The sequence below is a fragment of the Squalius cephalus genome (genome assembly GCF_949319135.1).
Source record: "Squalius cephalus genome assembly, chromosome: 7".
NCBI classification, from domain to species: Eukaryota; Metazoa; Chordata; class Actinopteri; order Cypriniformes; family Leuciscidae; genus Squalius; species Squalius cephalus.
The window spans coordinates 14635324-14650152 of NC_137128.1; the positions used below are offsets into that span (position 1 = coordinate 14635324).

The 14829-nt window shown below is 37.6% G+C and overlaps 1 protein-coding gene and 1 long non-coding RNA gene across 2 annotated transcripts; both read right to left on the bottom strand.

Moving 5' to 3' along the window:
* Positions 1–7155: 7155 nt before the first annotated feature.
* On the bottom strand, positions 7156–10934 carry LOC307161798 (uncharacterized protein; the record flags this gene model as incomplete). Its single annotated transcript, XM_079876742.1, has 4 exons — positions 7156–7661; positions 9479–9588; positions 10518–10665; positions 10776–10934. The coding sequence occupies 4 exons, from the start codon at positions 10932–10934 to the stop codon at positions 7353–7355; spliced, it is 726 nt and encodes a 241-aa protein (XP_079732868.1). The 3' UTR covers positions 7156–7352.
* Positions 10935–10943: 9 nt separating this feature from the next.
* On the bottom strand, positions 10944–11559 carry LOC307161424. Its single transcript, XR_013821720.1, has 3 exons — positions 11506–11559; positions 11190–11406; positions 10944–11002 (listed from the first exon to the last, which is right to left on the bottom strand). It is a non-coding gene; the product is annotated as an uncharacterized lncRNA (long non-coding RNA).
* Between the last annotated feature and the right edge of the window lie 3270 nt (positions 11560–14829).

Consider the following 14829-nt stretch of genomic DNA (forward strand, 5'->3'; position numbering starts at 1 on the left):
TTTGCAGCGCCGCTGTTGACCAAATCGACGCGACGCGACCCATCATGCTTTGCGGGGGCGTTTTTGCTGCCTGACGTAGTTCCATAGGAAATGAATGGGCTTTGGCGTCGCGTCAGAAATCGAGACGCTGATGGACAAGCGGCTTCAGACTACATTCAGATGCTATTTTTTATTTAGATAACAAATAACTCAAAACAAATTGAATGCAAACACATCTACTTCTAACTTTGTTTTAGCTTACTTTAACTTTTACTTCTAACTTAAATTTGTTTTTGAAATATAAATATAACAGTCGCATAAACTTACCAGCGCATGGGACTCTTGATTTTAGTGGAAAGGTATTGTATCTCTATTTGAAATTTGCTTACAGACTGTTTTCAGACATATATCTGGACATAGTCTGATGGCTAATTCAACACAATCTCATGAAAGTGCGTATCTATAGCACGAATGATATTTCTCGTATCATTTATACGCCAAAATTAGTTTTTGCGTTCAAATGATACGCACTGTAAACCCCTTGGGTAGGATTAGGGGTGAGGAGGGCGTGCGTATTACACGCCATAAAGTGCGTATCATATGCACGCGAAAACTGCATATCATATGTACGCAAAAAATAATTTTGGTGCATAAATGATACAAGAAATATCATTCGTGCTATAGATACGCACTTTCATGAGATCGGGCTCGCTAATTTTGAAGCTGACAGCCTTAGCTAGAATTTCCACATCGCTAAATTAATCTTGCCTTACCAGGAAATCCTTGATGAGGTCCTCCACTGCCTCAAGACTTTTTAGTGCAATCTCCCTCTTTACAGCAATGTCAGTATCCTGCATCAAGATAGTAAAAAATATAAAAATGAAACTGGTTAAGTCGATCCATGCATTTACTGTGAGTCTGTGAAGGTTTGTTAAAGGTGCTCTAAGTGATGTTGGGTGACGTCACTTCTTGTTAACATCCGTCTGTTAACCAAAAACCCTCATCCCCCACGAAATAAACAAACATAAAATTTGGACTCTGAAAAAATACCTGCACTTCTAGAGGGTTTCTCCCACCACAACAGCAGCTATGGTTGAGGCCGATGAGATGTTTCCACCTGAGAACTTCAATATCCTGCATAAGAGAGAGAAGGGAGAGGCCCAGACAGATAGGCTAGTCTTGGCAATAGTCAAAAGTAGAAAGTGCTATAAATTAATTTATAATCTCAACAGGTTTGAATCGTCACACATTAATTCATTAACTGTTTTTTAAAGCATCATAACATTGAAACTACATTATAAAAAGAGCTGCATCATTTTTATCATTTTAAGATGTTCAGATCAAAGCGGACCTATCACATCAGTTTAGCCAGAAATTGGGAGGGAATGGAGGGTCGTTTTCTTTTTTTTTTTTAAACCAACCGACATCGCCCGATTGGCGCCAATGCAGCATTTTTTTATTATTTTTTTTGCCAATGGAGCAATATTAGACATAAATAAATTGTGTATTTCGTCAGTCATAACTATGTTAGCTAACCATTAAGCCAGTCCCTTAACATGTAGCTTATTCACAGTTGATCAGGTTAACGGTTTTAACGTTATTCTTATGGCTGACTCGAGATAACGTTCCGTTCAATGCTTAACAGTTAGCCGCTAAACATTCACTTTAATTAACGTTACCATTGTATCAAAATAAGCCACGGGTTTTCTTAAAACGTATGTTCCCTTTTGAAATCGGTCAGGAATTGATTACGTTAACGTCGATATATTGTGTAAACTTAGCTAGCTAGCTAACACCAAGTTAACATTTTCAAACTAGAAAAAGTCAGTGCGCCATGTCTGGCATAAAATTAACAGGCTATAAATACAGCAACACATTTAAATGGTTGTTTATTTCACTTACCAGAGTTTTTATGCGATGTAACTTGATTCTCTCTGGTCTGGTGCAGAGTTGTGACGTTCGCGAACGAACCAATTCTTTTGAACGGCTCATAAACATGAACGATGGGAGCCGAGTCGCGGCTGGAGGGGAGCCGTTCTTTCCCCTTTTCCACCAAGACAGTGCTGGTGCCGGTTCGGAGCCGGTGCCTACTCGCGAACCAGTTCTTTGTGTTTCGACAGCCAAAGAACCGGTTCTCAGCCAGGAAAATTGGTTCCAAAGCGGCACCAACTCTTTGCTGGACTAGAACCGTTATTTTACCACATCATGCTTACGTCGGGAGCTGGGGGCGGGGTTATTGTCGAACTTCTTCTCGAACGTAACCTCCGTCTATATCCAGACGAGCAGCACAAATGTGTTCTAAACGTCTTCTTCTGACCCCAATATAGGATCGCAAAGCCAAGAGAAACATTTGAAGAAAGACGATGTAGTCCGCCATTGTAATAGGCTACGTGCACAATAGAACTTCCGGTTAACTTCCGTGTATTGAGTGTGCGGTCGACAACTTCCGGTAGGTCGTGTTGTTGTGGAGATTGTGGAGTCGCTAGTTTTGAGTAACGTTAGACAAAGTTTCAATATGAGCGGATTTCAGGTAAAAGAGAGGCGGTTGGTGTATCAACGCGTGAAAAAGACCGCACTCCGCAATGGATGGTAAGAGTACGGCGGGACGACTTCACCCCAAGCAAGACGAGTCGTGTTTGCAGCAGGCATTTCCAAAAGGACGATTTTGTTAACAACCCGGGGAAATTGAGAAGGTTGAAGAAAGGGGCCATTCCTGCTCTTTTTTCTTGGAATAATTTTCAAATACCGGCACCGAGGGCGAGCGTGTGGGAGCGGAGACCCAGAGCGGATAGCCCTCCTCCTGTCCATGACATCGACTCAGAAGAAGAGATGGAGGTGGCTACCCTGGCACCAGATCACGATTACTGTATTACTCCTACAACAGCAATGGTCGCAGATCAGTTAGCTGAGGAAAACGATACACTTCGCCTGAAAGTAAAGGAGCTCGAACTACAAATTCAGGATCTCCAGCTGCGGAGTTGTTTTGGACTGAAGCGCTTTGCAGGATCGGACAAGGACATCCGACATTATACCAAGTAAGTCATAATTAAGGTGTTTTAAATTGCAGGAAGCTGATGTCTTGTACCATATTAACAGTGATAGACAAAAAATCACGCAAGTCATGTACTTTAGTGGGCTACTACACATGTAAAATGTTGCTCCACTAAAAGTCCACCTTAAAAGAGGAAGAGTATTTTCCTTCAAGTGTGACTTTACATCAAATATCAAAAGTAAAAGTAATGTAATTTATGATAATTGATCATGTGTAATTAAATTAGACTACCATGAGTTTCTAAGTTTTTCTCCACACAATTAATTTGTTTTTGTATTTTTTTATTTGTTTATTTATTGACATGAAAATTAATTCAGTCACAGATTATGCAAGCTTTATTTCTATATAAATTTTAGGATACTCCATAAATTGGCTAGCACCATTTATAAAAGCATGACTGAGGATGGTCAGCACATCCTGTGTAAAGTATAGGCCTAATGATTAAGAATCATGTATCTACATGCATTATATTAAGGGTGACATGCATGCTAGTTGAAATATATGTATTTAATAAATTAATTTTGAGACCTTATTTCAGACACATTTGTGTTAAGCAGTGTTGGTTTGGTTTAAATATAAAAATATAGCTGCGAGCAGCGATTACGGGCCCAAGCCGGTGGCACCGCAACCCCGGTGCCTTTAGTTACCTAAAGGCACCGGGGTGGCGGTACCGCCGGCTTTGGCCCTTCATCGCTGCTCGCAGCTATATTTATATATATATATATATATATATATATATATATATATATATATATATATATAAAAGACAGAAAATATTACTTGACTTACCTTATTCTGATTTTATGATACACTCAAAATATTCCACAACAAATCCTTTAAATTTAATGTAAAAATAAAAATGAAAGTAAGCAGTGTTGGGCTCACGTAACCCTCTCATTAGAATCAAAATGTTTCAACATTTGCGATGTATTTGGATGCTAAACTATTCTTTATTATAGGCTTTGTTCTTCACTCGTGTTCCAATATCGACGGAAAAAATCATCCTCTTCACACGCGCAAAAATGTGCTTGAAACATCACAGTGGAGCGGTGCTTACTGTGAATGTACGAATTGTACTACTGACTATTTAGAGCAGTGTAATTTTTATATGTTAGGTTAACTATTTTATTATTATATTTTATTAAGGCTATAATGAACAGGCTGCGATGTCAGGATTGCAATGCTGGAATGTGTGTGTGTGTGTGTGTGTGTGTGTGTGTGTGTGTGTGTGTGTGTGTGTGTGTGTGTGTCATGTTTTTCCGGTGGGGACTTCAACCTGAATGCACACAGACTCATGGGGACTCGTGTCACAGTGGGGACCTAAATAGAGGTCCCCATGGGTAAAAAAGCTTATAAATCATACAGAATGAGTTTTTTTGGAAATGTAAAAATGCAGAAAGTTTTCTGGGATAGGTAGGTTTAGGGGTAGGGTTAGTGTGAGGAGATAGAATATACAGTTTGTACAGTATAAAAACCATTAAGTCTATGGAGAGTCCCCACAAAGATAGTAAACCGTGTGTGTGTGTGTGTGTGTGTGTGTGTGTGTGTGTGGCGTGGGCGCGATTGAACAGTGGACACATAAAAACATACTCCGTCATTATACAGTACGACATTCAAACTGCAAAGCGTTAACTTATATTTGTGTACAGTCGCAATAAAACACAACATTGTGCTTTTGTAAAATAATTTCAAGCAATCCACCCCCCGAAAGGCGCTAATTTTAAAATGAAACTAAAATGCTCATGGCTGCACGGGCATTCATAACAGTGCGCATCCACGGCGAGGAACGAGCAGAACAGAGTGAACGTTTTTCAGTTAATTCCTACTTCCATAGGAATTCATTTGAAACGCTTGCTCAACCACTATCAATGTCAGTGCGGACGAATATATTTTACTTTCGTTTTTAAGTTGGCGATTCAGAAGCCCCCAGCGGTGTCACACGTCGATTAACCGGTGGTAAAATATTCTCACCGTCACATACCTAGTATATTTTTATGTAGATACAATAGGCCTACCTGATTTTGAACACAAGTGTATGTATGACACATGTATGACTTGACTTTTATGGGACTAAATAGTACAATTACAATTTTTAAACATAAATATTTATTAAATTGAAAAAAAAAAGAATAAAATGGGTTTAGTTGTGATATTTTTATACTTTTATATAGAAATAAATGGTGTTTAATTACATTTTTAGAAGATGAGGCTTTAGTGTTTCCTTTTTGTACATTACTTTAGTCCCTCACTATAGCAAAACCGTTTGAGATGTTTAATATCCGTTCACAATTTAGCATCTTTAATGTATCTTTATCATTTTAAAAAAGTTTGGTGTGAATAAAATAAACCAGTTAGGAAGAGTAGCTAAAAACTCAGAGTCTGAAATATCCAAAAAATCCACATTCAAACCAAAATATCTGACTTCCTTTTGCTCTGAGCTAATGACTGTAAATTAGAAAGTTGTCCGGCTCGGTGAGACCAATATATATACTGATTTTTGTAACTGTTGGTAAAACTAACCCCCCCACTTTTGTCAAAAGCATGTTGAAAGTGACACACTTCCTGCTGCCAGTTGGTGGCGCTATAACTTTGACTCACAATAGTTACATCCATCTGATGGGCCTCTTACCACGAACACACTGCTGAAGTTTCATCAAGATCAGTTAATGTATGCAGAAGTTATAACACTTTGTGTTTCTCTTTTCTCGTCATAAATTTGTTTCCTCGCCACGGCCAAACCGTTCAAGATATCAAAAATCCGTCCGCAATTTAACATCCTCAGTGTCTTGACTTTATGCTGACCGAGTTTGGAGGCGATTGGATGAATTCTCTAGGATGAGTACATCACATTCCACAGCAAACGTTTTCCAAACAACCCATAATAGCCGACTTCCTGTTGAGCTGGTGTAAAACTTGACCAAAGGAAAGTTGTTCGGCCCGATGAGATCAATATGTGTACCGAGTTTCATATTAATTCATGCAAGCGTGTTTGATCTATGGACCAAGTTTTCAGACCCCGTTCAAGGGGGCGCTGTTAAGCCCCCCTGCCACGGCCATTTCTGAAACTTTGCACATGTCTACTGGCTAATAAATGTGATGTGTCTGTCGAGTTTCATCGAATTTCAAGCATACTAAGAGTCTCAAAAGCATCAAAAATTAATATTAAAGTTCGATGCATTGCCATGGCAACAGTATCTAAGATATCAATAATCCTTTGACAGGTCTACATCTGCCGTGTGTCTACATTATACACATAAAGTTTGAAGCAAATCGGGTAAAAATAAGAGATTGATTTCAAATCATTTTGAAAGTGACAAACTTCCTGCTGCCAGTTGGTGGCGCTATAACTTTGACTCATAATAGTCACATCCATGTGATCGGCCTCTTACAACGAACACACTGCTGAAGTTTCATCAAGATCAGTTAATGTATGCAGAATCTATAACACACTTCCTGCACTGCAAAAAATGCATTTCTTGAAACAATCAAAATTCACTTGAATCTAGTTAAAGTGAACTAAAATTAAGCAAAAAAATCTGCCAATGGGGTGAGCAAAACTGACTTGATAAGAATTCTTGAAAATAGCATAAATATCTAGTCACTGATAAATACAATTGAATCTTAAAACTAGAAAAAAAATGCTTAAAACTATTCAGTTTTTACTTATTATGAGAATTAAATAATAAATAAATTTAGTGAAAATTGCATTAAAACTAGAATATTTATCTAAACTAGAATCTTAAATCTAATCACTAATATACTGTTGGTCTTAAAACTAGACAAACATGCTTAAAACTATGCAGTTTTCTCTTTTTTTAAGCACTGAATATTAAGTAATTTTAGTGAAGATTGCATTAAAACTAGAAAATTGGATCTTAAATTCAGCTTATTTAGATTTAGATTTTTTTAAGGGACGAGACCTGAAAATAGATAAAAATTCTTGAAACAATCCAATAAAGGAATATAGTACAAATATTTACATTTAAATGAATAATCAAACAACATATTCAGTTTAGCTGAAGATTTATTAAAGAACATCCTCTTTAACAAATGGAGCATATAAAGCAGGATGAAGGCTGACTCTTGACACTTGAAAAGAAAAAAAACATGGCACATCAACAGCAAATGTTCTGCATAGCATACACTGTATTAACCTCAAACAGCTTTAAACAGCAATTACTCAATGAATATATTACATTAATACAATTGATTTAAGAAACACTACTGAAAAAGCAGGGAAATCTCATAATAGCACAAATCAAGTATAATATAATGGGGAACAAAACAAAAAATAAAAACAAACCTCAGTTTGCAACCGTATTTATTCAACAAACATTTTCCATTCCTGAATGGCCTTTTTATAAGAGGGGGTTGCATCCTGCTCATGGAGGACATCTGCCAGAACTTGTGTTTGCAACACAGACAAGAGTGTAGCAATACACTTGGGATAGGTCAGGTGGAATGCATAGTAATATGCCAGGAGGTAGAGAAGCCCCTCGTGAAGCAAATCTTTCCCAAAGGTTACAACTGGAGTTGTACCTACAACCACCATGCAGTTCTCCTCACCAACCAGCAAGACAGGACTGGAAAGCACACGCCGGTGGACGAAGGTATCAGGATCCTCTGAGGGCTAGAAAACCAAATATATAAATATAGAATTTACACTACAAACACAGCAAACAAAGCTAAATAAGTAGTCAAGTCATCCTCATTTATATAGTGCTTTTAACAATATAGATTGTTTCAAATCACATTTACAGTAATAATATGGAATTACAGTAACAGAGATTGTTTGGGCTTTACAGCAGCTATAAAGTTATTGTCCAGCTAAAGTTAGTTTTGATTGATTCACTTCCGCTAAACAACATTTTAACTGAAAACAGAAAACTTTGATGTGTTCTGGCAGTCCATTTGCATAGCAACAGTTTTTGGTCAAGTAATGTTTTTTTCATTTGTTGTGGGATGGAAGTGGTTAATGAATAAATATGGAAGCATCCCAGAGCAAGACAGTTTCAACTACTCTAAATATTTCTTTTGAGAGATGGGTTTTGCTTAAATATGCTCAAATAATTTTTATTTTCAGTAAATTTTATATTAATTTTAAATAAAAATTAACAAATTAATTTGTTATATTAATAAAATAAAAGCCACTTTTAAGCTATTTTTATCAGTTTCAGTTGTTGGTGTACTGCTTTGTGGGACTGAGGGTAGTATAAGTACATATATGCGATGCACCCAAAATTAAACATTTATAATTTAGGCCATTTACATGTAATAGCATTTAACGCCTTTCAAAATGATGGGTTATTATGGGTATTTTTTTCTACCCAAAGGCTGGGATGAGGTAACTTTATCGGTTATTTTTATTTTATTCTTTTGAGTAGCCAGATTAGGATGTTTTTAAACCAAGTATTTTGTTGAGAGGGTAGGCATCTTAAAGGGTTAGCCTAGTTCACCCAAAAATGAATATTCTGTCAGTAATTACTCACCCTCAACCCCGTAAGACCTTCTTCGGAACACAAATTAAGATATTTTTGATGAAATCCGATGGCTCAGGAGGGGCTCCATTGACAGCTATTAAATTAACACTTTGAAGGCCCAGAAAGGCAGGAAAGACATTGTTAAAATAGTCCATGTGACTACAGTGGGTTAACCTTAATGTTATGAGGCGACGAGAATACTTTTTGTGTGCCAAAAAAAACGAAATAATGACTTTATTTAACAATTTCTTCTCTTCTGTATCAGTCTCTGATGCGCGTTCACGAGAGCACCATGACATATGCACCTGTGTGTGTGTGTGGTGATGACGCAGGAGCTGGCATTCTGACATATGACCAGAAAACGCAGGGCTATGTTTACAAGCAGAGGAAGACGCAAGCACAACATAAAACAGTTCAGAACTATGTCTGCAGATTTCGACACAGAGGATGAATTGCATTTTTTTAAACCAGAATATACAGAGAATTAACTAAAAGAGACAGAAGAGGCTGGAACACAACAACAGCCACAGGCTTCTGAAAGACAGAGAACAATGAAGAGCTAGTGGTGTAGATGTCATCAGTGCTAAGCGATGCCTACTGAACAGGAGAGTGTGTGCTACATCGATTGTGATATTGTCATGCCACATCTTGAAAGTTTGGATAATTCAGACGATGAGGTGACACATGTATCTCACTGTATAACAGAGGATTCCGGCTTTCCACACGCATGTGTCGTGGTGCTCTCGTGAACGTGGGTCGGAGACTGATACGGAAGAGAAGAAATTGTTCAATAAAGTCATTATTTTGTATTTTTGGTGGACAAAAAGTATTCTCGTCACTTCATAAAATTAAGGTTGAACCACTGTAGTCACATGGACTATTTTAATTATGTCTTTCCTACATTTCTGGGCCTTCAAAGTGTTAATTATATAGCTGTCAATGGAGACAACTCACACTTAAAACTCACCGTAAGAACATGGAAAAGAGCCTCACTGATTGGGACCACTTTCTTGGGTACTGCAGAGCCAGATGGGAAGAGCAGTGGTAGGGCGGTAAAAACAGCAATGGCATGTTCAACTAGTAAAACAAACACACAAGAGTGGAGATCTATATTGATATGCACTAAGAAATTTAACACTTTATAATAAGTATACAGTAATAAAGTACTTGCAAATCATTAGCAAACTATTAGTTTATAGTTAATTTATAGTTAACATATTGTAGTATCTACATTGTTAATATATTAATAGGCTATATACAAATAGTGAGTTCACTGTCATTGTAATTAACAATTATTATTGTTTAATTAGCTTGTAGTAAAGGAATTTTTGATTGGTTATTAGGAGTAAATAGTTCTCTTAAAGCCCTGTTTACAGATCGTTTCTGATGAAATAGAACGGTTAAGATTACATTTTGGACAAATGCTGCTGTCCCGAGAATTTTAGGTTTCTTTCGCTTTCCCCCCCACCAGTAGACTGGTTGCATATGTGCACTGGAACAGTCCTTCCTAAAATGCATTAAACCTTCGTTTACAAAGATGTGAAACTCACCGAGTGGTCAGGGGTCTTCACTGATATGCTCAAGCATCTTTTGCAGCGATTTTTGTGTGAGCATATCAGTGAAGACCCCTGACCACTCGGTGAGTTTCACATCTTTGTAAACGAAAGTTTAATGCATTTTAGGAAGGACTGTTCCAGTGAACCGTTCTATTTCATCAGAAACGATCTGTAAACAGGGCTTTAAGTGTAAAATACCGAACTTGTCCTTTAAGTGCTTTAAACCAACCTTTATTAGACATTAATTCCGTTCATATTCAGTGTTTCTTAAAATGTTTACAAATACATGTAAACAATAAAATACAAATACTGAGCAGTTAACTAACTATTAGTTTGCAAATGATTTTCTAGTACTTTATTACTTTATTTATTTTAAAGTGTTACTGAAATTAGGTGTGTGGGTATTATCTATAAAGAATCAATCAATCAATCAATAAAATACAGCTTTACCTCCATTTAATGTCCTTGGAGGCTTCATGACTTTCTTCATGACACCATAAAACTGAACCTTGGAGTAGAAGGTCTCCCACCTGCCTTTCACCTCAGAAATGTATTGGCAATTGTTCGGCTCAATGATTCTCTGCAGTTCATCCATTGTCTGAGAGAAATAATTATTGAAAGTTATAAGAATCATCAACCTGTACGTCTGCAGTTAGGTAGATGATATGTTTTACATCATACATATAAATTATGCTTCTGTGTACTCACATGGTCCAGTTCTTTGAAGCACGGGTATGCCTGTAAAATTTGTGTGGGTCTGTCTTGCTCCTTCAAAGTATCTGAGTCAATGAAATTTCTTCTGGACTGGAACTCCAGGTCTAATAGATGAGTTACAGCAGCTTTGTTTGGCTTCTTTGCTTTGTACATTTCTCGTATAGTCCTGTAATGTCGTGCCTGTGTTTTCTGGCTGTCAAGGCTGTTGTTTGGACCATCGGCTATAATTCAGGCATACGATATAATTAGAATATATCATTGAACAAGATGCACAAAATCAACAATTCAAGAATGTATGCCACATAAAAATAAATAAGGCAGAATTAGGCTTACATATATTACCAAATATTATGGTATTACTTGTTGCAAAAATTCTATACATTTTATAGTACATTTTTATGTACATACATGCTTCATCGATGCTGTCATTTTCTTGCCGTGGGGTGCTTGATTTTGAAGGTGAGGATAGATGAAGTGTTGATGCACTGGAATCAGCATCATAGTCACTTGCCACTGCAGCAGAAGGTTCTTCGTCCAGGCGGGCTCTCTTGGAATGAGGGGGTTTGGCCTTCACGGGACTTCGGATATTTGAAAGTCGCTTCATGAGCTTTTTGGCAACAGTGTCCTGTACGACAGAACAAAAGCATCAATGAATTGTTTAGAAACAATGTTAGCAGAAAAACATACTTTAAATATAAATATTCAAGTAAACAAAGTCACTTACCCACTCGTGACTAGATCCAGTTGACTTATCTTTTATCATAGGGTAGTATTCCACAAACCGCTTCGCCATGGCAAGAACTTCATGTTTAGTGGGGTATTTGTAGTCATCTGAAGAGGCTCTTGCAATTGAGATCATATTTGTCATGGTATTTCGGATGAGCCGGCAGAAGAGCTCCTTTGATAAGGTGACTTCACCCTCTTTTCCAAGACGCTGCTGCTCAAAGTATGCACGTCTCACGTGTTGTAGTTCACTGTCAGTGAAGAGAACGTATTCTGGGCTGGGTAACTTCATAAACTTTGAAGTGCTGGGGTCGTCTCGTTTTGAACTTTCATTATGTTCATCATCTGTTGATGAACCTTGGGTTTCAACAGGAATCGTGTGCCCCTAAAATACAAATGTTTACTGTACATTAATCAAATCAAAGTCATTTTATTTTCAGAGCATCTCACTTGTATGTATAAGTGTTAATCTTTAACGACACCAACTTACATATGGTGTGGCTAAAGTACTGAAAACAGTTGAAAAATATCCAAAACACAAGTATTTTAAGTAAAATTACCTGTTCTTCCTTATGAGTCATAAGCCAAATGGCTTTGCGCCGCAGGAAGTGCTCAGGACCAGGAAAGAGATCTCGGATATCATCTCGTGAGAGAGTTGGTAAAATCTCTTCCCCAATGTTAGCAGCTTAGATCAGAACACATGTAAATATGTTAGTTAGCATAGCTCAGGTTTCTAAGCGTTATACTTTGTATACAGAACTTTTCAGATATTGTAAAAATATATCCACATCATTATAACTATTTAGTTCACCCAAATAGAGAAATTTCTGTTTTGTAACATGGACCTAACAGGGCAGAAATGTTAAATCTATGAAATGATTTATGAGTGAAAATAAAACAGGCAATAATGATAACAGCTTCGTAACACTTGACAATAAGGTTATTTTTATTTGCATCAGTAAATTCATTAAGTATTATGAAAAAGCAATAAACAGTTGTAGAGCATTTAATGGTTATTTCATAACAATCATACAATGAAATATTTGTACTACTATTAACCAATGTTAGAGTATACACATTTAAATAAAAAATGTAGGTAACGCTTTATAATAACTGCATGCTATGAATCATTAGTTAAGCATTAGTAAATAGTTAGGCTAATTCATAATTTATAAAGCATTAGTAGACATTAATAAGCAGTTTATAAATACAGCTAGGCAATAAATGCTTTATTTATAACTTAAGCATATCGATTTTGTTAAATAATGGTATTCTCATACTATTACTGTATTTTCAGTTATTTAAGAGTTGTCAGTGGTTCAAGATCAGTTTGAATGTGCAAGTAAATGATTAATAAACGGTTAAAAAGGTACATATACATATACTGTATGTGTTAATAAATGCTTTATTGACATGAATTCCTCCTGTAATTCATGATTAATTCAGGTAGTTATAAAGCATTTAGTAGTGGTCAGTTCACTATTTTTGTGAGCTCATCTAAAGTGAGGACTAGTTATGCCTCGTAAAGCATTTTCAAAAGAGATTTAAAAGGCTCAGTTACCTTCTAAAGTTTAGGTTCTCAATCCTGGTCCTGGGGACCCACACCTCTGCACAGTTTATACTCTCCCTCATTTAACACACCTGATTCAGATCATCAGCTCGTTAGGAAAGAGCTCTATGAACTGAACTTGGTGTGTCAGGCTACGTTTACACGTGGCCAGCTATTTTCATAAACGGACATTTCACCCTCTCCGTTTACAAAAATAACATTGTGCACACCTGTCAGTTTTCAGAAAAGTGCTCGTTTACACAAACCCGTGTATATATGCCGTCAAGAGCATGCTAAACCTGTAGGTGGCAGTGTAACGAGAAGCTCAAGCCCATGTTAGCCAATCAGAATCCTGAAAATAGCAACAACAGCAACAAATCACTAGATATAGCCAGAGAATGTCTAATAGGAAGAGAATTGGCACTCTCTGCTTACTTCCGGTTTCTGGACTGGCTGCAGTAACACGTCTCTGTCCATGCGGGGGCGCTCGCAGGCGAGTGCAGATTGAATGGAGGTCTATGGCGAAATACCCCTCAAAATCCACTTTTCTCAGGATATAATTTTTTGTCTAGTAATTTGAATGTTGTATTCGAAAGGAGATGCAATGAAATTACACATTGCTGGGTGTTAGATTTTTTAGAGTCACTTATTTGCTTTAAAAAGTCTTTTAAAATGTCAGTGACGTCAGAATGCTGACGTCATTAGCAGAATGCTAGCGTGTTATGGGCAACAACAACTCAACCTGTAAGAAATCGAAAGAAATAAGTACTCGTTCATTCAACTTTCGACCTATAACCCATGTTGAACTTGCAAAACCTACAATAAAATCTGAGATTTCTCAACGGCAATCGGGTGAAAGAGACACATTTAGCCGTCTAGCCCCATTGACTCCCATTCAGTCTGCACCATAGACTGTAAAAAAAGATGGACGACGCCCCTTCGCTCTCTTCCATTGATGAGAACTGAAGCCGCCAGTGTCCCGATATGGCGCTGACATATTGGAACTTGAGTCTGCGCAGTAGCGATCTCGGGACCAGACCTGCGCAGTAGTGAGCAGGAAGTAAAGCCGCGAAGTCAACGCTCCGCCCTCACTCTCGTCGGGAGAGTGCATTCTGCACACTTTTTTGAAAACTGATTGCAGTATGACAAGAGGCTTGTTAAAATAAAGTAAATACAATCTCCTCAGTACTCCGAAGATCCCGAAAAAAATGTCCGTGGTGCTTCAGTGACTACTTCGCTCGAGAACCTGTCAATCACAGCTGTCAATCATGACGTACACCACCGCATCACGTAACTAACTAAAAACCAACTTATTTTTGAAACAGACACTTGAACTTACATCAGCGTGATAAAAACAACAGCAAATGAAAGAAACCACCTTTGGAAAAAAGATATTTGAAGTGTAATTTAATTGTTTAGTTGGTCTCGCGTCCCATTGAATAACACGGCGAGGCGGGGCTTATGACCTATACTAGGACCAGTCACCGGGGGGCGATCGAGACGTTTTGGCTTCACTTTTCAGGGCTTGTGCGGCACGCTTGGTCTGCACTCGCCTGTGATCACCTCCAGTGGAACTCTAATGGAACTGCAACTAAGATCGATACAATGGGGCTAATAGGAAGTGCCAAGGCTCTCCGTAGACAGGCTCTGATATAGCCTAATAGAGCAGCTGTATTTGCAAATTCAAACAGACGAAAAGGGTTTGCACCAACATAAATGAGACTGCTACCCTGAATGTATCCATGATCACCATAGCCAAATGAAAATGTAAACATA